The sequence below is a fragment of the Mytilus edulis genome, chromosome 9 (assembly GCF_963676685.1).
Source record: "Mytilus edulis chromosome 9, xbMytEdul2.2, whole genome shotgun sequence".
NCBI classification, from domain to species: Eukaryota; Metazoa; Mollusca; class Bivalvia; order Mytilida; family Mytilidae; genus Mytilus; species Mytilus edulis.
The window spans coordinates 53,122,615-53,149,152 of NC_092352.1; the positions used below are offsets into that span (position 1 = coordinate 53,122,615).

General features: G+C 31.2%; 1 protein-coding gene across 3 annotated transcripts in view; it reads left to right on the plus strand.

Moving 5' to 3' along the window:
- Positions 1-26,538, plus strand: part of LOC139489760 (voltage-dependent T-type calcium channel subunit alpha-1G-like) — a 160,050-nt gene that overhangs the window by 61,223 nt on the left and 72,289 nt on the right. For 2 of the 3 annotated variants that reach the window (XM_071276550.1, XM_071276551.1), the window contains exons 2-3: positions 18,403-18,500; positions 21,281-21,452. In XM_071276550.1, the coding sequence (XP_071132651.1) occupies positions 18,403-18,500; positions 21,281-21,452 (270 nt within the window). Of the gene's footprint in view, positions 1-6,780; positions 6,805-18,402; positions 18,501-21,280; positions 21,453-26,538 lie in introns of all 3 variants that reach the window. The other variant, XM_071276549.1, reaches the window with a different exon arrangement.

Here is a 26,538-nt window from a genome sequence, read left to right on the forward strand (position 1 = left end):
TGCTTCTGCTACATAAATATGGGCTGTTTTTGACAATACAATGCACATATATCGGATACTAGCACCATTAAGTCATGCTAAATTACTGAAATCTTCACAATTCTAGCATTTTAGTTAAATTTTAGACAGTTTTCGTGTGAAACGAAAGTGGCCGCATTCGTGTTCATCCTTAATATTGAAACGTAAGTTGTATTTTATGATAATACATAACATATATAAAGGTTGAGGATGAACACGGATTTGGCCACTTTCATTTTTGACAAAAATCATCTGAAAAGTGACATTTTTCGGCATATTTGGTAGATTTTTCATATTTGAGCTTGAATCAGGTTGTTTTTAATGACTAAATTAGTTAAAATCTTTCACATAAATTAATTGATTCAAATGAAATAGACACTTAAGTGCTTAAAAAGTGGTCAACATCTTTCATAAGATGAACCTGAAATTTGAGGCCAAAATCGGTCCTTACCGGACCTACTCCTTTAAAGAATGGAAATGGAGAATGTGTTTAAGAGACAACAACCCAACTTAAGAGTAAGGGAACCAATGGGTCTTCAACAAAGCTTAAATTAAGCATATGATGCCCAATTTGTATAGTGCACTGATAAAACATCTTCTTCAGCTAAATCTGTATTAGATGGCTTTTATTATAATACAAAGTTGAAGATATTTTGATAAATAAAAGACATTTATTGTTTCATTAATTAGTAAAAAGGCTTTAATCTTGATTTGAGTCAATTTATAATTGTCTTAAGATAAATTTCTTCATTGATTCAGCGATTTTTGCCTATCCCATGATAACCAACCACAAAACTAGTTTATTAAATATATATGCCATTATGATATCATCATTATTCTTATGGAGAATGCTAATACAACAGTTGAATTTATACTTTTCATTCAGTAACAAATTGAGTTATTTTAAGTATAACAAGTTCTTAATTTAATCGACATCAATCGGAATTGGCATCGAGGCAAAAACCAATGATCAGTCAGTCAGAGATTATCATGCCAAAAAAAAATATCGCTATTTTCTGATAAAAACTATCATTTACCCAAAAATCTAAGATATAATGTCCAATATTATCAATATTACATAATTTTTTTCTGTCATGTTTCTTTTTATATCATGAACATTTAGTTGAAAACCTGATTGAACTGTCTAAAATGCAAGCAAGTGAAAATACCAAAGAAAATATTCATGGCAAGGGAAATTAATGCTGTTCGTAAAATCCTAATGAAATACAGCAGACGTCGTGACTTTCAAATGCAATATTCATGTTACAGAAAAATGTGCAATTGCATTAAGTATCTTTTCTAATTTGTTATATTCATCCATTTATTTTATCTGTTGTTATTGCAGAATCCTAAAAACACATACAAAAGCTTTGAAAGATTATAAACTATCAGTATGCATAGAGATAGGTTTAGATTTATACGAAAAATATTCTTTTCAGCAGTTTTTCTCCTAATGTAATAAAAAGTAATCTTAAAACTTTGTCATTACATAACTCGTATAAAAAGCATTGATCACTAAGAATTTCCTTCCTGGCGACTTGAAGCAAACACTATTTAAAAGCTTAGCTATGACATGCAATCACCATAAACCATCCGCTCATCAGTACGCATTCTGATCAACTTAAATAGCAACTTTTAGATGGATCCTTTGAAAGGAAGAAAGGGGGAGGGAGGAAATAGAACATAATAAAGCATGCACATATCTCTGACTAAAACTTTTGAAGAAAATAATTGCTCCAGCATGCATAGGTTATTTGTTTTTTTTAAATAAAATAAATTGGGACAAATTATTTTTTGCTTTTCTCTAAATGGCATCCATTTCCATAGATGGTCACATGATGATTTGATATACCATGATGCATAAGTGCAGAAGTACTGTCTTTCCTCATGTAATATTTGGAAAATTTGGATACAGCAGGGACAGTCTTTACTAGTTTAAACATATTTATTTATAGTGCATTGGGAAACAAGTTTGATGCAACTTATATTAATCTATTCCCCCTTTGCGGATGTGAGAGGTGCCCTGTAGTGGCATTAGCTGGCTCTTTTTCAAATTTTAGTAGACTGTCAATATATGAACATACTTCTTTAAATTAAAATTGTTGTTACAAAATTATTAGGTTACACCATGACCTTTGAGATCAAAATGGACTGGATACATCAAAAAATTATTTCATATACAAAAAAATGATGCAAAAATACACCAAGGGCAGACAAAAACAACATGGCAAATGGGAAAAAAAATGGACGACAAGCAAACGACAATAAAAACTTAAGATTGAGCATTGTGAACCCCCACAAGAAACTGGCCATGGGTAGTTAGTTGAACTTCTTAAATGTTTTACAGAATTTAACACTAACTGAAAGTCTGGTTGATTTGTTTTATTCATAACATTTGTTTAGAAACTATTTATATAATCCTGCAATGTAGTTCTAAAATTATATCTGCTCCAAGGTGTTGTCAGATTATGAAAGAATTAATGAACATGCCTAACTTTGGCATATAAAAAAACCATCTTAATATGTCTCTAGACAAAACAACATGAAATTGTCGTCTGCTGATAGGGAAAGGGGGAGTTAATTTTAGATATTTCCAAATTGATATGAACAGAACCATATTATTTTTTCACAATTAATTTTTCGCATGATAGCGTCATATACAATTTGTCTGATCTACAGCTGAAATAAATATCGTGCTATTATCTGACTTTTCTCATTAAATGGCCGACTTCTGCTAATTTTTGCTGAAGCGGCAAACACAGCAATTGGAGAGATTTTCAAGTTGTCCCGATTAAATGGAAAGAAGCCTCTAGCTTCCACTCCTACATTGTATATAAATTACCAAGACATGGTTTTACACTAATTCCTTGCATAAGTCATTCAAATGACAGTGGCAATAATAGCATGGACTCAATAGAATTCCTATGGAATTCCGTAGGAACATGCTTAATTGAAATCTCACATTGTCATTCAGAAATTGGAAAATAGTCTTAATTTGAAATTGTTGGATAAGTTTTAAATTGGATTTTATACAGACAGAAAATAAGAAATTGCATTTAAAAGAGTGAAATTAGATGTCAGAAAGAGATTTAGAGTTGAAAATATTTTTTGTTTGTTTATTTTGGTTAAATTCTAAAGTGCGAAAAAAATAATCCTTGGATCAGAAATTTAGTTGCATACCAAAGGGTGTTGTACAATTCTTTAAAAAAATGACTGATTGAAAAAGAGAGAAAAAAAAAAAGAGGTTTTAAATTTAAATTTCGATGTTTTTTTAAATTTTAGGATCAATTTTGAAAAATCTTTTGGAAAAATCAATGAGCAACCCAAATAACAAATCATCCGAGGAAAGATGAATATAGTCATTAAACTATTTCAGATTTATTTATTTTTCCAAACATGAAGGAAAACTTAAAAGTTTGAGACCTGGAATTTATCCAGAAGAAATATGTATATAATATTGAAGTACTTCCATCATAAAAGAAACACCTTTGTTGATATGCACCAAGAATACAATTTGTTTTATGGAGGGAAAATAATATGCAGATGAGACATAAAATACCATTTGATTAGAGAGCTTTATGAAGAAATTGATTCTCTATACTTGACCATATTAGACTTAAAGGTTAACTAACCATCATTATCCAAATATCGCTAACAATAGAGGATTTCCTTAGGAATCATGTTACAACAATGGAATCGGTATGAAAGTACCGCTAGAGTCTACCAAACATCCTGATTGTTAATTAACCTAATTAGTGCATTTCCTGTGATATGTTATTGACATCAGTACTGAGTGTCCTCCTCCTCCTACAAAATTTGATTCCATAATAGACGGAATTTGCATGTAAACTATTCAAAAGTTGTTTCTTGTTTGCATTTAGATTGATCGTTATTGAGTTTGGGTAATAAATGTAATTGGGAAAGAGTATTGTGAATAGATAAATGAACAATGTCAGTATTAAAATGCATACATGCTTCTACTAGAATTGAGCATATATTCATAAAATTTAGAATGAAAATGGGGAATATGTCAAAGAGACAACAACTCAACCAAAGTGCAGAAAACAGCCAAAGGCAAATATGGGTCGAACAAATCCTGCACCAAGGCTAGCTTCAGCTTCAGCTTTGTGCTTCATGTAAGCTTTTCATTTCACTCACTTAGTAGAAGACTTTGTGGGTTATATTCATCATTTAGACCCAGTTGTCTGTCCAGATCCATCCACTATTACTAGTATATAAGATTTTCAAAAAGGAAATCTTCGAAGATATAGAACGGGAAGTTTTTGTGTTGATATTGAATGAGCTACATACTTTTGTTATAACAAAATTTTAAAAGTTGATCTCCATGAATAAAATTGTAAAAGTGCTTATGCTACAGCTTACTACATAAGGATGCATTTAATTAAGTTTTGTACAGGATGTATTATAATTATGTGCTTTGATGATACAGTTGGACTGGGTGAAATAGAACATTTTAATCAGGTTCAACTCAACTAAGTGCATTAAAATCTTCTTGTATTTATATAATGATTGAATGTGAATTTCATATGCCTGTATGAAAATACATTTCAAAACCTACATCAAAGGGAGTAATAGATTAGTGTATGAATTAGATTATTGATTTAGCTAATGTTGATTTCTTGTATATATTCAGTGTTTAAATGTAAATATCATGTCAATTTCTTTGCATAGCTTACAGATCCTGAATGACAATTACTTAATTAGAAAGATTTAGTATTTTTTTTAGGATTTATTTTGCTAGATTATACTATACATATTTATATATATATCTACTAGATACAGTTTAACTGTTTAGAACCAGATTGTGTTGCTTGTGTCACCTGTAAACCCCCACCCCCCAAAAAAAACATTTTGAAAAAAAGGTCATGACCTGAATATCACCCAGCTTTGTTGTTGTTTCCCTGAATTATTTTACTTTACAAATAAGTATTATTTTCTTTAACCCAGAACAATTTCAGGCTCTTACAGGATTGGGTTAACCGGGTTTACATAAGGCAAATACTGTTTCATAGGTATTGCTATTATAGTACTAGAAAAGGGAGATAACTCAGTCAGATTGATGTGATTTATCCAGAAATTTTAGCAATCTTGAAGAGTTAGTTCCCATTTATTTATTACCATGATATCAATATTTATGAAACTTGCCTAAAAAGTGAAAGGGAAGCAAGATACTTTAGAAACAATTACAAATGAAACACACAAAGTTGGTTTAATAAAAAAAAAAGTATGTGATGTTCCAAAGTGCAGTCATTTCAGTTGAAAGGATTACCCATCCTGTCATTACTTTGGAAACCAACTTTGAAACTTAGGAAACGTATCCCTGACCTAATAGTTTTACAGGTGAAACAAATAACCATTCAGAGTAACCTATTTATTCTGTTAGAATTTATGTTTTATAAAGTTTTACAGAGTTATAAACAACTAGAATACTTTAGGGGATGTGTTATTACGTTGATTGAACCAAGAAGTTGTAAACACGCCAATAACCAATTATGTTTCTTGTTCCTTGAAAACATATTCCCTGTTAATTGATTGTTTTTCTTTTATTAAATGCATTTGTTACAAGCTAATAACTTTATTGACAGACTTCCTCAAAATGCATGATTTGATATTAATATTAACACCGTAACAGCAATCTAAAATTGACACGTCGTTCAGTACAGACTTGTGTCACTGAAATGCAGGACTTGTGTTATGCAACTCTTGGTCCAAACATTGTAACAGCTTGATTTAAATAGAAAAAAATTGGAAAATCCAGCAATAGTTTACTCCTTGCAAAAGTGAATGCTTTATCAGTATATGTCAATTTCCTGTGCTTTGCTCGTCACATTAAACTTGGTAGGTTCCTTGATACATCAATTCAAAACATTACATTTAATGGCAGTTCTTTTGATACATGTCAAAACATTACATTAAATGGCAGGTCCTTTGATACACTATGTCAAAACATTACATTAAATGGCAGGTCCTTTGATACACTATGTCAAAACATTACATTTAATGGCAGGTCCTTTGGTACACTATGTCAAAACATTACATTTAATGGCAGGTCCTTTGATACACTATGTCAAAACATTACATTTAAAGGCAGGTCCTTTGATACATGTCAAAACATTACATTAAATGGCAGGTCCTTTGATACACTATGTCAAAACATTACATTTAATGGCAGGTCCTTTGATACACTATGTCAAAACAAAGACAAAGACATATCTCTTGATGCATCCTGTCAAACCATTACAATTATTGACAGTTCCTTTGATGAATCAACGTGTCAAAACATTAAATTTAATGACAGGTCCTTTGATGCATCATTTCAAAACATTACATTTTAAGACAGTTCCTTTGATACACTTTAACACATTACATTTAATCATAGATTCTATGGTTCATCATGTCAAACAATTACATTTAAAGACAGATCATTTGATGCATCATGTCAAAACATTATATTTGAATGTCAAAACATTATATTTGAATGACAGCTCCTTTTATGCATCATGTCAAAACATTACATTTAATGATGTTTCCTTATATACATTTTTTTTATATTCAGATTTTATGCTATTGTTGTTATTTCTGGCAAATACTGCAACTGGTTCACTTGTGTCATTAAACCAAAAGAAACTCTATTGCAGGATTTTTCAATTTGTCTTTAATATGACAAATATAACTACTAAAATAGGTTTGTAACTGATGCGTTGTTCTTTCTTTATTTTTTCATGCCATTTTGAATAATAGTGTGGCAGACTATATCATAAACAAGTACGTAAGAACAAGTTTTAACAGTTTATATACATAGTTTTCTGCTGTTTTTGTTTTTTCACCGCATGACACTTGGAAACTATTCTGTTGGCATGGACCGCTGTTACTCTCTAAATGCATGTTCTCACAAAGTAGATCTGTTTTGTTTATCTAATATCACTTTAAATGAATTCATTTTCACCTGAGACTACTATGAAACATATAGCGTTTATAGTAGGCTCAGTTAAACACTTTTAAAATTTTCACAGTATTTTAGAATTTATTGTAGTTAGCTCCCCTTGTCATTGATTATTTTATTATTTTTTTTAAAGTGAGTTATTTCCCTTGAGAATTAGAATAATTTTTTCTAGATGTAATCTCATTATTTATGTAGATGATTTCTTCCCAGTATTTGATTTGATTTTTAAAATAAATATCCTTGAAGAAATGAATTCATTTTCCCTTTGAATGTGTTTTTGTACACTTGCATGGAGTGATTTTTGGATTGTTCTAATCTTTTTTTGGTTCTGAATAAACATAGATTTACGATAATTAACCTTGATTTATTTCTTTCCCTCATCTTGGTTGTCATGTCAACAGGGATGGTTTCCATAACAATTATGATGCACAAAACTTGCAATCAACTTCTAAAGATAGAAAAAAAAATGTTCGATCAGATCAGTCAATAGTGCATTGATCGCAGTCCTGTTGTGTGACAACAGCTAATTCACTGAGGACATCATTTACGTAATAGGTATAGAAATTTATTAAAGTAAAATTAATGAAGAAAGCATCGACAGTTACAAGCTATTTTCTGCTGTCAACTTAGCTCGGCTACTAATATAGATTTGTATTGATGAATACAACATACCTGTTAACCTTCAGAAGTAGGTTCAAGATGGGTAGGGAGAAAGGGAGATAATTATGCCCCATTTATGGGCATTATGTTTTTCAGTCCTTGCGACCAATCATTGGTCTGTCCGTCCCACTTAAGGTTAAACTTTTAAATGGTTAAAGTTTCTGGTCACAGTAGTTTTTGATCAAGTTGAAGTCCTCAATCATTCAAACTTAGTACACATGTTCCCTATGGTATAATTTGAAAATTTTAATGACAAATTAGAGTTTTGACCTCAATTTCACAGTCCACTGAACATAGAAAATAAAAGTGCTAGTGAGGCATCCATTTTCTATGGACAAATTCTTGTTTTATCAAAGTTATTACTTGATCGAGATCATGAAATTTTGGGATTTTGCAGAGGAAAAAAGAGGGTTAACAAGTATGGAAGACGTATTTTCCATTGAATTCTGGTTGATGCATGTTTCTGTGTCCATACAGCACTTGCTTTCACTGTAATCACTGTCACAGTGCTTCAAATTCTATTGTGTGTCACATTTGTATTGAAGTTTATCTGTTTATGCGGTTTCAATACCGCCATTTATTTACAGGCACTGAGAGGAAAAATGAAACCTCAAAACGCTAATGTAAAGAATTTTGCTTCTTTTATGCATTTGTCTTATAGATATAAATAATTGGGCTTCAGAGAAAGACTCTAAATGTTATGTACTTTAATATAGTGTAATTATAATATGAAGTCATTATGGAGTATACTGTTGCTGTGTGGTGTGTTGTCTTATATATTGTGATAAAAAAACGTAACAAAATAATCTTGAAATCTTTAATTCATGTAAAGATATTGTAATGTATTAGTGAATTGGAATTATAACAGGATAGTTTAATTAAATATGAGAACATGGGAAACAACACTAATTGCTGTTGTTCATCTTGAAGGTCACTCAAATGTGAGATTCTGACTCCTGTAACAAATTTTAGCAGCTACTTTCATGACGATTCACAGCCAATTATGCCCCACATACGATAGTAGAGGGGCATTATGTTTTCTGGCGTTTGCGTCCGTTCGTTCGTTCGTTCATTCGTCGTCCTTCCGTCTGTTCATCCGTCTGTCCCGTTTCAGGTTAAAGTTTTTTTTGGTCAAAGTAGTTTTTAATGAAGTTGAAGTGCAATCAACTTGAAACTTAGTACACATGTGCCCTATGATATGATCTTTCTAAATTTAATACCAAATAAGAGTTTTTACCCTGATTTCACGGTTTACTGTACCGGTACATAGAAAATGATAGTGCAAATTTCAGGTTAAAGTTTTTGGTCAAGGTTGTTTTTGATGAAGTTGAAATCCAAACAATTTAAAACTTCGTATACATGTCCCCTATGATATGATCGTTCTAATTTAAATCCTAAATTAGAGTTTTACCCCAATTTCACGGTCGACTAAACATAGAAAATGATAGTGGGAGTGGAGCATCGGTGTACTATGGACACATTCTTGTTTTAAATGTACAGCTTTGAGTATAGGTTGCACTGTAATTTGTAAAAGCTATTTACCATTAATATTTAATGACACTTTATTAACTTTATTATAGTTTTTCAATCATATATTTATAAGTTTTGATAAATATTATAAAAAAAATAATGTTTTAGTGGATTATTTTAAAGGAGGATTAGCATTACTACACCATTATATTTTAGATATTCATTTGGCTGAAAATTTGAAATATTGCATGAAAACACGATACAATTTGTAGATTCAGTAACTGATCATGACAATATGCCATTTGCTACTCCTCAGGTTTCATCTTTGAACAAATAACAGTCAGCTACATAGTTTATGGTTGAAGATAATTTTCGAAATTCATTATTTTGGATCAATGCTAATGACAAATTACGTATATCGTTTTTTCTAACTCTACGTCAATTTATCCCTTTCCGCGCCCATTGTATAACAAAATTTAATCAACGTGTGGTTCATTTGATCTCACTTCTTCATTGGTTAAAATCCGATTATGATGTCGAATTTTCTTGCTTTCCTCTGAATTTCTGATTGTGACGGCATGACTAAAGGCGACCATGCCTGATGACGTCACATAGAAAGAACACATCTTTTTGCAAATCATTCGAAAAGAAGGAATACGTTTGCCTGCATGTTGTTTGAAAATCATTAGAGAAACAGATTCTTACTCACCAAATCTCGTGTAATACGATATTTATCCACTCTCCATCTTATAGTCTCGACAGTTAAATTTTAAATATTTAATACGCTCGGCGAGCCTCACGTTTTAAATTTGAAAATTTAACTGTCTGGAGTGGATAAATATCGTATCACACTCGATGCAGTGGTAGAATCTATATATATGTGTATCATTTGTGTACTAAGTCAGCAAGATATATCCTGTTTCAAGCTGTCATAGACCAATTTTAGAAGCAACAGTTAATTAAAAAATTGAGTTTTCTTTGTACTGACAGTGAATATTTCATTAATTTTGCACCAGTGGTTTTAATTAACTTGATAACTGTATGTGCAGGCATAGAAATTACTTTGGCTTCCATAAGGGAATTTGACAATGTAGAATAATTGCAAAAGTTTTTAAATTTCTTAATCTCTTAAGACTTTTTAAAGAGTATTTATTTTTGGTTGTCTTTTAGTGATGGTTTGCTTTTAATGATGTTTACCTGAACTCTCCGTTTTAATAGTCCTGTATTTAAAACAGGAACCTGAACTTTTCAATCTAAAATCAATGCTTAGCTAAATTACAATTTATTATAAAAAAGGAAGAATTTTGACAATCAAAATCATAAACACAGAATCAAAGAACATGTTGAAAGATAGACATACATTAGCAATGAAAGATGGACAGAAAAAAAAATGAAAAGACAAATAGCTGAGTCAGCAAAACACTTAGTAGAAAACAAAGTTTCATTTTCATGATTGAAAAAATATCTTTGATGTCTAAATTGTTATTTGGAATAAGGATGTAAACTTAAAGAGACCTTACAAGTTTCTTTAAGGGGAGACAACTTTTGAAATGAAAAAAAGGAAAAACAGATAAATTGATCACTCTTCAACTCTTCAGGTTTTCTTTATGATCAACCTAAATATAAGAAAATTTTTATTTTGTTCTGTTAACGTAATAATTATTTCCTCGGACTGGTATTTATTCGTGTTTGAATAAGAATAATTTAGCTATTTCCATATTTATAGTCTAGGGCAAGTCATGCATGTGATGTCACTATGTAAATTTCGGAAATTGATTGGTGTCAGCAAAATAACAATTCTCAAAAACAAATACATGCAATTTACAGTACATTTGTGTTTAAATTTGTTCTTACGACAGTAGTAGTAGAGCTTCTTTTGTACTATAAAAATTTCTCGGTCAGGTTTCTTCCAAAGACAATTAACTTGTGGTTGGTTTACCATGTATGTTTTGTTTGATCAGACTTATTTTGAATGAATGAAAAAGGAGGAAATTATTCTTCACAGAGCGTTAGGTTAGTTGTTTGGTTCAAATGGACAGCAATTTACACAGCACTGACCATTCCATTAGTTGAGATTAATAGCTAATGCAGACGACAGTAAATGGAAAATTATTCATTTTGTAATCAAGCAAATGTCTGAATTAATTAGGTATCAGTATATTTTTGAATATTGTTAATTATTTTTGAAATATTTCAGAATATTGTTTTGAAGATTTACTACATTATAACACAATCTGATATATTTTCAAAATTCAAAAAAGATGAAAGACATGTAAATATGTCACAAAGAACTTTCGTTGAACTTTTATTGATATGGTAAATTGTGTTTTGGCTTTAATGATATATATACTAGTCAGACGGGATTTTCAAAAATCATTATTGTTAAAACATTCTTTCAGCATGATTGATTGAATTTGGATTAAAATTTACATCCTCTGAAAATGTTTTTGAAAGTCTTTGATACATAAAACTGGTTTTCCCTAGAGAAAATCAATAAACCAGATTAAAGTCACATAAAACATTTATAAGAGTCTGATTATTTTACTTGCCTAAAAGTCATTATCATCAATATTCAGAGACACAAAAAAAATATGGGTTTATGAGGAAAAAATGCCCCTAAAATATAATGATTTACCTTACGATCATATTCTAATAACTTCAGGAAAAGATATAGATATTTTTTTAATTATTTGTCTTACGTAGGGTCATTATAAAGCTTGATTTAATAGATTATAAATATCAAATCAGGACCAAAACAGATTAACTGAGTCTCTATAAACATTAAATCAGGACCAAAAGAAATTAACCAAGTTGAGACTATGTCAGAAGCAGATGGTACTAAGAATTTACTGTCTGAAAAGTTAATTTCCATTTCTGTTTTATCGTAAGTATAAAAAAAATTGTGAATATGTGGTATGATTGCTAATGAGACAACTCTCAGCCAGACACCAAATGACAAAGAAGTAATATACGGAACTATAGGTCGCCATTATACAGCCTTCAATAATGAGTTAAACCGATACCACCGTTAGCTGTCTTATTCAAGCCTCCAAAATGACAAATATATTAAACATTACAAACAAAAAAACTAATGCCCTGATTTATTTACCAAACGATAAAATGAAAAGCAAATATTATTTACAGCAACAACCACTGAATTACTGGCTCAGGACTTGCTGCAGGCACATACAGAATGTGGTCCGACACATAGTTATGATGATCATACTTTTTCCTTGTCTGTTAATTACGCATTATTTATTTAAGCTTAAAATTTTCTGATTCAAATTGTTACCACAATAAAACAATTTCCCTTAAGATTTGTCATAACCTCTTTTGGTTGTCTTTATTGCTAATTTGTTCTTGTTCTGAGTATGCTTGAAATACTTGCCACTAGACATTTGAAGCAGCAACAACAAATCAATCAATCAATTAAGCCTTTATGATTTCAGTGATTTAAAGATGTAACTTCCTAAGCTTCAGACATCAGGGGTTGAAGTCATAAAACTTTGCTCAGTGCTCAAAAACATAAAATCCAACATTTTGATTGGTTAATTTTGGAGTATGAGTTCAAAATACTGACTTGAGAAATGTTTAACCATAGGTTCCTCTGTAAAGACATACAGAAGTCACTAACTGAGACAGGAGCCATTGACCCTTCCAGCATCTGATTTCATTTCTGATTAAAATTGATGATTTCAACAGAAATCATGTCTACCAGAAATATTAAGAAATTCAAATGTATCACTTTATGTGAAGGTATGTTTAAATGACCGTTTCATATTATTCATCAAAATTAATGCATTAGTTCCCTGAGCCAAATCATTAGTCGCATGTCCAAATGAATAATGACATGATCGAGCATTGTCCTAATCATCATGTTTCATTCTGTGTAATTTGCCATGGTAAAACCGGAAGTAGATGTTCTATAAATCGTCTGTTTCCTTTACGTCCTAATCTCTCATAGTTAAAGCATCTCTTGAACAAAGGGCCAGTTACCTTTCATCCATAACAGGTGTTGATTTATATAACTTTGCTATATAAGACGTTGGCAGAAGATATCGAGAATTAAGTGTAATTTACTTCCTTGTTCCGTGTGACGACTTAATGAAAAATCAGCATAAATATGTCGAGTGACATTTTCCATTACAAAATTTGTCATAAAATTAGCACTCAAGGGCATTGCCTTTCTTCTTAAAAAGTCATGGGAAAGAGGATTTTCAGATTATTAGAGTTCATGCAGTTCATGTATACTGGAAATTTATGATATCTGCAGCCTATCCTGAATACAGCCTTTTTCTATATCTCATAAACAGACTGTCTTAAAGTTGATGTAAGCTATGGTAGGTTGACACCCTTTGCATTTACTTAATGCTTCTACTACTGTAAATTCAGAAATTATTGTGTGCTTTTAATATTGCGATTTGTCATTTTAGATTAAAATACGATTTAAAAAAATATCCGATATTGAGAAAAATATAGTTTAATTCATATAAAAAATGTCAAAATGAGAGTTTAAATTATTTTGTTTATTACCCTGTCCCGTTTTTCACAAAAATAAAAACGTAATAATTTCTGAATTTTCAGTAGTTGAAAATTATTGTAACATAAGTCTCTTAAAGTTGATGTAAGCTATGATAGGTTGAACCCTTTGCATTTACTTAATGCTTCTATTATTCCGATATGTCTTAAATCTGGATAAGGAACTTTTCCCTACAGAGATTCCTATAACATCATTGACAAGGATGCTAACAAGTGTTTCTCTAGAGAATCGTCAGAATTACTTTATTGATATCTCAAGATCGTGTTTGATACCCATAATACCTCACTCTAACAGAATTATGTTGTAACGGCTTTTGCTAAATGGGCTTTGCGTCAAATCTTGAAGCTTGGGATAAGAAGTGTCAGTTTTGATATAAAGTTTATATTCTTGTAGCATATAAATAATTTTTAAGACCCTTCAGCCACTGACCATCTTTAGTTACTGACTATACAAAAGATTTAAGTACAGTTAGTTTGTTGTTTAGGGGAAATATATAAATCAATAGCAGTTTTATGAATAATTTATTCTCGAAAACAGAAACAAAATATTAAGTTGTTTTTTTTTTTGTTTTTTTTTTGAGATATAAGAAAGGAGATGTAGTATGATTGCCAATGTTTCAATTTCAACCACCTAAAATAAAAAAACAAAAAAAAGGCATTTAAAAAATTAAGATAAATAAAACCACTTGTTTGGTTTAGGTTGTCATGATGGTCAAAGTAAAATCCCCAAAATATTGAACTCCGCAAAAAATTTAAAACAGAAAGTCCCTAATCAAATGGCAAAATAAAAAGCTCAAACACATCAAACAAAGGGATAACAGCTGTCATATTCCAGACTTGGTACAGGCATTTTTTTATGTAGTAAATGTTGGATTGAACCTCAGGTTTTATGGCTAGCCAAAACCTCACTCTTTATGATAATGTTAAATATACCGCTAAAATGACATTATTACATTACGGGGAATACAGTACAAAGAGATTCAAGAACATTCAGGACAGAGAATTATATAGATAAATAATATAATAATACATTTCGACATGTAAATCAAAGACTTCTAAATCTGAGATTAAAGCTATTGCAAAATGTAACCTCATGCAACCCCATAGTCATATTCCATTTCTTTGCATAGTGGAAATTATATTGTGTACATGCAATTTACTGTTATATAGCATCAAATATTAGCAATAAGTTGTTAATAAAACAATAAAGTATTGGTTTTCTAAATCAAATCCAGTATACAGCACAAAAGTATATTAATCAAGCAGAAATCATCTGTAAGTTAATAGGTTATTTGTTATTACGTGGATATTTGCAATATTTGTTCACATGTTTTCTCTATATTTGTTTGTATTTATTACGAGATATATTTATTTATAAATGATATTAATATTGGTTCTTTCATTTTATATAATATCAGTGTTTTTCTATGTGCTAAAAAAAGTGTTTTATGATGTAACAAATTTTTAAGCAAGACAAGTTTTTGTCAGTTTAATAATGATTTATTGTAATATTTTAGTGATTTATGTTAAATGCAAATCAGATAGAAAATTATAAGCTTTAATATAAATAAATGCACAATCCAGTTGTTATATTCTTGCACAAGATAAAACTTTATCTATAAAGGCAGGTTTTAATTTATGTGCAAAAACTATGGTAAGAACAGAATTGATGCCAACAATGTTTAGAATATATCATTGTATATGAGTGCTATTGGGGCTCATTGTTTTTCCAACTTATATCAGTTACATAGGCTTCAGTATCTGCCAGGAAGATTTTTGTACCTTTTTGGCTTGATAACATTTTCGATATGAGCGTCACTGATGAGTCTTATATAGACGAAACGCGCGTCTGGCGTACTAAATTATAATCCTGGTACCTTTGATAACTATTTACCCATAATTCCTCTTTATATACCTTTAACCAAAAAGGTAAGATTCCACCTTAAAATTGCACTTCATTATTATATATATGTATATATCATATATAGTATAAAAATATATATTGTCCTTTAATCATATTTATTCCTGAAGCTACAAGTAAGTAAAGAATAAATCTTCACTTTGAAATCATACAGTCACATTCACAAATTATCTTGCAATTTTTGTCAGATCTTATTCAATCTTGCCAGACATATCAGAAGCTTTCTAAACATTTTAAGATGTTGAAACCAAAACTTGAGGCAAAGTTCAGTTTAATTTAAAGCAAACTCTTCTGAGTAAATCTAATAATATGTTTAACCAGTCTTGATAAAATTCAGAATTAATTGTTCAGCTGCAAAAAAAATTGGTCAACACTTGAATGGTTTCTGTCACAATTCACCTCACTCAAAGTGGATTTTCATTTTTTTTTTCACAAAGTTTTTTTAACACTTTATATTTTTTTTTGTCACAAAGTTTCACAAATTTTGACAGATTTTTTTTCTTCACATTTTTCATGATCAATATGATATGATATAATCTTGATTCATGCATGTTAAGAACTTTTTCATGTAATTTTTTTTTTGATGATATTAAGGCGGTAGACCTTGGTTCAGGGAGATAACTCTTTAAATCAGTTAAGTGTTTGTAAAAGTCAAGTTCATCAATATATTTTAAGCATTTACCTGAAACAGATTGAACATAATCTATGTAACCTAGAAGCTTAGAATATATTCTTAAAAAATGGTTGACACAAACGTACTGATGATTTTAAGAGTTATTTCCCTTAACCTAGGTCTACCTCCTTAAATGTTGCACTTGACAAAATTTTTTTTTGTTTTATGTACAATATCATTGACCATAATATACAATTTTGACAGAGTCAACATTTTCTGTTGAGACTTTGTTTCAGGCTCACCAGGGGTGCCCATCTCTTAAAAGTACTAAAGAAAGTAATTGCTAGTTGACTCCAGCCTTATAAGACCATAAAAGTCCTAATATACCCAGTAATTCTCTATTTATTCCATTGTTTTGTAACCTTGTTTGCAATATTGAACAATATCAATTTACTCTCCCCAATATAATTCTTTAATCATTGACAAAAATCATTGATATCTTCTCTCAAGTACCAAGTCTTCTGAATCTACCGTGATAATACTGGAAAATTGTTATAATACCCACAATGCACTGTTTATTTCCATTATCAGCTATCTTCAGACGGTGCTTGGTTCTTTTATTGTTCTGATTATACGGGTTAATAAAGATAAACCACTTACCACAGAAATTACATTCTACGCTTATTTGCCGTATGTAAACCATGCCTATTTGATGTGCGATCAGCATAACCACTCAAAATCGGCAGTTAGAAACAATGAAGTGTTAAGAATTACATAATTTTTGTTTAATTTGTGTCAAAATTCACAAGTAAACATTGTAAATGAAGCAGAATTATTTGATGCAATCCAATATAGTATCTAAAGGGTAAAGAACTTATTCCTTTGATTCTGTAATGGACTGCTTTAAATACCGGTATATTTTACTTCGTAGGAAATTTTATGTTAGCGTTTCACAACAAGAATTTATATGGGCAATTTAAAGTACACATCACATTGTATTCTATAGATGCTTGAAGTAAATATATAGGATAGCTAAAAGGTTTGAAAGCAGTTGGCTCTATATATTGTAGATGTAGACAGTCAGAACCGTCCTTGTTATGTACAGACACCATGCAAAATCTCAAAAATCACATTTTTGGTTCCTGACTATGTTAGTAGTTATTTAAGGAATGACTGTGATATTTTTTCTGTCTATGAAGAAATAACATAAAAAATTTGGTGCACACTGAATAACGTGCGTAGCGGGTTATTTAACAGTGCACTTGCACCACATTTTTTATGTTATTTCAAATAGACAGAAAAAATATCACATTCATTTCTTATAATTTAATTCTAAATTCCATTTTAAACCGTAGAAAACCATGAAAAAGCGTTGATGACTTCACGGTCACATGACTAAATTATGTCTATGGGCTCATAACAAAATAACGTCAGCCAATCAGAAGACGTGTTACATCCAAAATTAAATTATGAAGTTTTAAACCTTTAATGAATGAAATGATGTTAAAATGAGGGAGATATGATTTAATGTCCTTATGTCGGCAATTTAAACTAATGAGTCTGTAAACTTCACAAATCATTCATTTATTCTGTATATGAAAAGATTTTCTGTTGTTTGGTACCTTAGTTCAATATCCACTTGTAGGCAACTTGTACTCACTTCAATCTTTTTGAAAGTAGTATTGTTAGGCAAATTTTTGCCTATTTTAAAACCAATTGAAATAGCTGTTGGCATTCTGGATTATTTAATCATATTTGAAATGTTTTTTGAAGTGAACTACTTTCTATCAAATTAGACAAGATTGCTTATGTATTTACAATATTATATAATTTCTGATATCACAAAGAATTACCTCATCATTTGAAACAAATTTGTTATAGAGGTAGTTGACTTTTGGAAAATCGCTTTTTCAAGGTCAAGTAGGGCTTTGGGAAGCACTTTTGAATGTTTCAATTTCTAATTGTATTTGCAAGTGTGCATGCTTATATCAGAGACATACACATGTATATATGTCTCTGCTTATATCCTGCATGAATATTTTGAAGTAGATATTTTGTTTTAATAGAACTACTTAAGATCAGCTCTTTTTTTAATCTTTTAATAGTGATTTTAGTGATTTTAGTACAGATAGTTCATACATGTATTAGGTAAAATTTTGTATGTACTTGTTTAAATAAGTAATTTTTTGTCTAATCAGAGTTGTCTTCTCTTTTCAGTGCTGTTGAGTATGGTGTCGATAGTGAAAACCTCAGTCTTTCAGCAATAAGAACTATCAGAGTGTTACGGCCTCTAAGGGCCATAAATAGAATTCCAAGTAAGTTAAACATGGCAGAATGCATAGATAGTATCAGTAAAAAGTAAAATAACAAAAATACCACAGTCTGAGGAAAGTACTTAAAGGAAAGTCCCTAGGCAAATGGCAAAATCTCTAAAATACATTTTGTGTTGACAGTCTTTTAAATTATTTTTAACATTTTTATGTGTTAAGCAATAACATTGTTGAGTTGAATGATGCTCTCACAAATTGTTGTGAAATTGTTGACTGATTATTTTTGAATCCAATGATAAAGATTTTTTTTTTTTTATGTCAGGTACTTTTGATAAATTATATGTTATTTTGTATTTGATATGAAATAAAGCACTAAACAATTTATAATGCACTGCTGGCAAAAATTAAAGGTTAAAAGCATTACACACTCTTATTCATCCTTTTTTTTTAATTCCTCCGTCATTAATATATATTGTTTCAGCCCATTACAGGCTAAGAAAACATAAAAAAAAATGCTGTAGAAAACAAGCATAAATCAATCATGGAAAGGAAATACCAAACTCTCAGGTGCTTAATTTTAATTTTATAAGATATTAAATGCTTATTTTGTCATATTTTGTTTGTGAGAAAAGGTTGGTTGTGGGTTGACAAAAGCCCACTAGATAATCCAAAGACATAAATCTAGTTTATGAAAGGTTATTGATGACTGAAAGTTAGTTAGTCAAGCTCTATAATAGTTCACTAACAACTTTTCTATAAATTAAGTGTCGTATCAGAATTTCTAAAAAGGTCATCATTGACATTGGCGACACTTAATTCCTTTATAGTTATAAAATTAAATGCTCCATTGGGGAGGTTTTGTTTTTCATCTATTAGAAATTTGGAGGAGTGTTTGTAGTATTTTTATTAATGCTTGTCGGTTAGTTAATGGCACTGTAAGACTTAACTAGCAAACATTCTATAAATTCAGTGTTATTTCTGTTAATTCCTGAAAATATGTCATCATTGACATTGAAACACTCAATTCCTTTATACTGGTACAAAAATGTAATTATAAAACTAAATGCTCCATCAGGGAGGTTTTATTTTCATTTATTAGAAAATCAGAGGAGTGTTTGTAGTATATTTAATATTGCTCGTCAGGTAGTTTAATGGCACGCTAAGACTTATAGTTCACTAGCAAATTTTCTATGAATTCAGTGTTACATAGCGTTATGTCTGTCAATTCCTGAAAATATGTCATCATTTACATTGGGGACACTTTATTACTTTATAGCTTAATACTCTATTGGGGAGGTTTTATTTTTCTTTTATTAGAAAGTGGGAGGGATGGTTATAGTAATTTTATTATTGCTCATTAACAACTACAATCCCCTGAGAATCTTTTGAAAAAGTTTTGACGTGGTTGAAACTGGAATTTTTAAGAAAATATGAATGAATTATGAAGTTCTCATTCAGAGAATATAAATGATCATGCAATATTAAAGATTAATATCCAAAAGCAATAACAAACAAGTCATTTTAGTATGGCTGTATGTTTAATATTGTGTTTAGTTCATAAATGCATAGGAAAATCCATTCATTAAAAAGATAAAAATCTGAGTTTTTAGATATAATAAATATTCACTAGAAATTATGTCATTTTTAATAACATTTGCTGCACAGATTTTTGAAACTCCATTTAATTGCAAAGATTTTTTTTTGCACTTTTACAAACAAAATAAGCATGCTTTACAAACAAGATGTTGTGTTTGACATTTTCTGAGCCTAGAGATTATTTTGTTATAGTCTCTAACCATTCCGGGGAAATGTCAATATTCATCAGTCCTTATAGAAAAAGTATCAATCAAGTTTTATCGGAATCTAATCAATCGTTTGTATTAAGCCAAGTTAAGAGATCGCTTACGGAGATAAATAGACTTGTGAAAGGTTGATATTTATAACGAGGATAGAGTAAGCTTTAAGGTTTTATTTGACTTTGTATGTAATGTATTTGTTATCTTAGTATGTAAAGAGTGATTGGTACAAGTTAAAATTCGCTATAGAATCAATGTGACAGACATTGATAAAAAAAATGGGTAAAGTTATGTAATTTAACCAAATTCTTTAGAATGGCAAAGACATTTAACTTTATTTATTTGTATTGAAGGTTTTCATTGGTTGAAAGTAAGTTTTATTTGCCAGTGTTTGATGGTGTCATGTGTGCTGTTTGAATCATGATCAAGAGGTTTTTTCCATTTTAGCAATTATACGCAACATTAGGGCCTTCAACAATGAGAAAAAACATTGGTATAGTCAGCTATGAAAGGCCTAACATAAAAAAAAATATGAAATAATGCAAATTGATAAATCTAACATCCTAATTTATAACAAAATAATTCACAAAAAACAAATATGACAGACAACGAGAGTCTGTAAAAGAGGGGCGAAAGATACCAGAGGAACATGAAACCTCAGAGATCAAAAATAAACTGACAACGCCATGGCTAAATAGGACAAAAGACAAACAGACAAATAATAGTACACATGACACAACATAGAAAACTAAAGACTATAAGCAACACAAACCCCACCAAAAACTGGGGATGATCTCAGATTCTCTGTAAGGGTAAGCAGATCTTGCTCTACATGTGGCACCCGTTGTGTTGCTCATGTTATTACAAACACGTTAAATAAATTTGGTAGGTCACATTTGTCAAAAGGGATTTTGGTTACAGACATATAAAAGCTATACAATATTTTCCCAAACATCTCCAGTTCGTCCTGTGGTTACTAAATATTATCAAGACTGTAATATATATGATGTATTTCTTTTTCTTTTTTAGGTATGAGAATTTTAGTGATGTTGTTACTGGATACACTACCAATGTTAGGCAATGTGTTATTGTTGTGTTTTTTTGTCTTTTTTATCTTCGGAATTATTGGTGTACAATTGTGGGCTGGAGTCCTACGTAACAGATGTTTCCTCAATGTTAGTGAAAATATTTCCTATGCACAGTAAGTAAATCTCTACATTTATGATTAGTCATGAAGTTAAGACACCATTCACCTAGTAAAATCCTTAACATGAAAACTTTTAAATCGTTTGCAGCAAAATGAACAAGTTTGGTACATTTCAACCTGTATCAATGCAAAATTGTACAAAATGTGAGCAAAGTACATTTCAAGTTTGTCGGCCTGTGCAAGAGGTAAAAAAAAATTCTCATTTTTCTTTGTCTCAGTAGAGGCGCTTGGAATCCCAAACCAAAAGGGTCTGTTTTGCAAAGTACACTAATTCAACAGTATTAAATGATGTCACTTCAAGTCAAGTTCAGAAGACTACTTAAACAGTACTTCTTACTAAGTCCTGCTTATGAATGACAGTAAATTCCAAATAAATACCTTCGATCAGTTCATGAACTTCAAGACAGTCTGAGGTAGTCTTAGGAATCATACCATATCTCCTTGTTTTTAATATTGAACAAGTTCTGAAGATTTATAATACCATTGTAATTTTTTGTACGTTCCTTGTCTAATAGAGTATAAACTAAATAATCAGATTTATCCATAACAAATATAAGAAAAAGATGATGTGTTATGATTGTCAATGAGATAACTCTCCACCAGAGACAGTATCTGAAATAGAATTTGGCAACTATAGTTGACCGTACAACTTTCAACAATGAGCAAATCCCATACCTCATGCTAGACTCAAAATATGAAAGAAACCAGATCTATCTTATGAATGATCTATAAATTATTTATTACTCTACATATGATGTGACCTTTATCGCCATGCACACCACACCATGTTGGGATGACAGTTACCGTGGACACCAATCAATACCTAAACTAATTGAAATGCTGACACAATTTTAAAATTGACAGGAGATTAGATGATCAGAAAAATCTATTTCGGCTCGTCAGACTTAAATAATCTACCTAAACTTATGTGATGATTGTTGCATGATATTCATGTGAGCAGTATGTGATACAACTGCTTGGCTAATATGACTGGTCTGAGCTAGGCTCCATGAAACATGTTGTCCCTGAACAAAAATGAATCTGTTCTGTTATATTTCCTTTTGAGAGATAAAAGTTAATTAAGATAGGAAAAATAATGAAATTAAAACTCAACATTACATAGAAATGATAATTTGTTTTGTAAAAATTATGTTGACTAAAGTAGCAGATTGTAGTGGCAAATTCATTGATTAAAAATCTGAAATTTGATCATAAAGATTTTTATGCCCCACCTACGATAGTAGAGGGCCATTATATTTTCTGGTCTGTGGCTCCGTTCGTCTGTGCGTCTGTCTGTGCGTCCGTCTGTGCGTCCGTCTGTGCGTTCGTCCGTTCAGGTTAAAGTTTTTGGTCAAGGTAGTTTTTGATGAAGCTGAAGTCCAATCAACTTGAAATTTAGTAGACTTGTTGCTTATGATATAATCTTTCTAATTTTAAAGCCAAATTAGACTTTTGACCCCAATTTCACGGTCCACTGAACATAGAAAATGAAAGTGGGAGTTTCAGGTTAAAGTTTTTGGTCAAGGTAGTTTTTGGTGAAGCTGAAGTCCAATCAACTTGAAACTTAGTAAACTTGTTGCTTATGATATAATCTTTTTAATTTTGAAGCCAAATTAGACTTTTGACCCAAATTTCACAGTCCACTGAACATAGAAAATGAAAGTGGGAGTTTCAGGTTAAAGTTTGTGGTCAAGGTAGTTTTTGGTGAAGCTGAAGTCCAATCAACTTGAAACTTAGTAAACTTGTTGCTTATGATATTATCTTTTTAATTTTGAAGCCAAATTAGACTTTTGACCCAAATTTCACGGTCCACTAAACATAGAAAATGAAAGTGGGAGTTTCAGGTTAAAGTTTTTGGTCAAGGTAGTTTTTGATAAAATTGAAGTCCAATCAACTTGAAACTAAAATAGTACATATGTTCCCTATAGTATAATCTTTCTAATTTTAATACCAAATTAGATTATTACCCAATTTCATGTTCCATGGAACATGGAAAAGGATAGTGCGAGTGGGGCATCCTTGTACTTTGGACACATTCTTGTTTCTCATCTGACACTTTGAAACACAAATGTATAAGTTTCACGAGCCAAACATTCTCACCTGTCCTTGACCTAATTTTGGGGTCAACTTCAATTTTTAAGATGAGGTTTGTTAACTATTGCCTATCTAATAGGTCAGCAATATTTGACATTCAAATTCATTAGTCAAAAATATACTGACAACACAAACAATAGCATGCAAAACACAACAAAAAGCTTATTGTACACTGGGCTTATTGTTTATTTATGTTTGGTTGTAAGTTTAATTCTTATAGCTAGCTAATTTCTGCTGTGTCGAAAGCTCTTGCTGACTTGCCATTTTCTTATTTATTCATTAAATGAATACAATATAACAACAAATAAAAAATTAGATGTTGCAAGTTCCTTCCAATCGTAAAGACATTAGAATAATGGTACAATTCCTAAACCAAACAATGAACGGATTCCTTATAGTTACCAAGGTGTTTCAACAGTTCAAAGTCCACATTAGACGGAAGTTAGAGAAAACATTAAGAGATGTTTCTTAGGAAATTTGATTTATTAAATTATAGTTTATACACAATACAATGCATCTGTCATCAAAGATTAGCAGGCAGTATCTTAGTCTATTCTTAGGCAATTGCATAACATTTATTTTTAGATTATTAGGAATAGTGCCCTAGAGGGGGGTTAGAGTATTGTTGATGAAATTGAGAGAACGCATCGATGTATCGGATGCAAGAACAATTAGCTATATATTTACTGTTATCAAATCATATAGTTCGAAATTTATATAGTATCGAAACATTAACATTTAATTGACATGGAAATAGTTCTTGGATATCTTATTGAGTATTGATAGACTATAGTTTCGTTTTTTCCATTGTGAACAACATGGGTCCTAAACGCCAAGGTAGAAAGAGACAGGCACCCTATGATCCAGAATTGTTGGAAAACTGGACTGTAAATAGACTCCGTTCCGAGTTAATATCTAAAAACATTACATTCCCAACTAATGCTAAGAGAATGGCGTTAGTCCGTTTATTGAGACCAGCGACTTCGAGTGTAGATGACGTAAGCGACGGCGGCCATGACACCATGTTAGCAGTTCCTCAAGAGAGTAGTGCGCGATCCCAGAATGCAACACCAAATGTAAACAATAACAATAACGACAGAACGGCAGTTTTAGTCGATCTCGTGTCTAAACTGTCTTCCAATGTTCAAAATCTACAACAGAATGTTATTTCTTTGAATAATAAAGTAACGGTTTTAACCAACAATCTTCCGCAAAATAACAATATCAGTACAAGTCCGATAGTACCATCAACTTCCTCAAGATCTCCAGTTGTAAATGATTCTGTCGACGACAGTCAACCTATTCAAAACACTATTACTTCAGTTCCAATTACATCTCCCAGTTCTACAGGGAACTACTCCATTGAATCGGCTATGCAAAGCTTTCAGACATCGTCCTTCAACAGGCATGTTCCTACAGCCGCTGCAGGAAGTGAAGCCCAGGCCCGAGAAGTTGATACAAGAGGATACAAACGTACCTGTTACGGGTATTCGGCAGAATCACTGCCTTTGGTGGAAACTATTTCCCCCCAACTAAGAAATAACATTACAGCAGGTAGGGACGTTAATCTTGCATCCCTGTTAATACCTTTTTACGCTGGCCTGTGCAGCGATAACATTGAACAGTTTCCGTATCACAATAAACCAGATCCCAGATTGAATAGATCATTGTCAATAGGGGAATTTGTTCAAGCATTTAGTATTTATAAAAATGTGATGTGTTCAGCATATCCCCAGAGGCGGAATGAACTTGATCTTTATGAAAGAGATATAGTGGATATGGCTACCAGATATGGTGGCAGGGGATTCTATGAATATCACAAGCAGTTTTCTCTACAATCTGCAGCACATTTAAATTATAACAATATCATGGTTGATTGGTCTGTGCGTAACAATGCTTTATTTTGTAACATTTTTGCTAATCTTAAGCCTAACACTTGTGAACATTGTCACAGCACACTGCATCTAACAGGATTTTGTCCCTCTTTAGTTCATAAGGAAGGTACTAGGGGTACGCTCAACTATCCGACTACAAAGGGCACCAATTCTGACTTTTATGGTAGATCAATAGTAAAACATAATGGTAGACAAGTATGCAACAATTACAATGGAGAGAAAGGTTGCAATTATGCAAAGTGTTACAATCTTCACATATGTCTACTATGTAAGAAAGACCACTCACTAAATGAATGCAATGTGTCAAAAAACGAGGAAGGGCCCCAAAAAAGTGGGGCGCATATGTTCAGGAAGAGGTAAACGATACACAAAATTATGATCTATCATTATTCACACCTATCAACGTTCACAAATTACAATATGAATTGATCAAACACCCTGATATCAAATTTACTGATTACTTGATTCATGGTTTAAAACATGGTTTTCATACAGGATTAAGATGTTTACCTGACTTTTCTATAGAATGCAAAAACTTACTATCAGCAATGTCACAGCCAGAGAGTGTCAACAGTTTAATTGATACTGAAATTCAGAAAGGTTACTTATGCGGACCATTTCACAATATACCGTACGAACATTTTCGTATTAATCCAATAGGAGTAGCCGAAGGCAAGTACTCGAGAAAGAAACGACTCATAGTAGATTTATCTGCGCCACATGATGACGAACTTAATCCTAGTTTAAACGAGTTAATAGATAAGGAGGAATTTTCTTTAAGCTATGTTAAAATTGACGATGCAGTTGACATCATTAAAAAATTAGGACAAGGGGCATGGCTAATTAAAACCGATATTACTGATGCGTTTAAAATTATTCCAGTGTCTCCTCATTTATGGCCTTATCAGGGTATTAAATGGAACAACAAATATTATTTTTTCAAACAATTAGTTTTTGGATCACGTTCAAGTCCAAAAATATTTGACAACATTTCGCAAGCAGTGTGCTGGATAGCTACTAACAATTACTGTATAAAAAACATCCTTCATTTATTAGATGATTTTTTAGTAATAGAGCCACAAAGCGCTGAC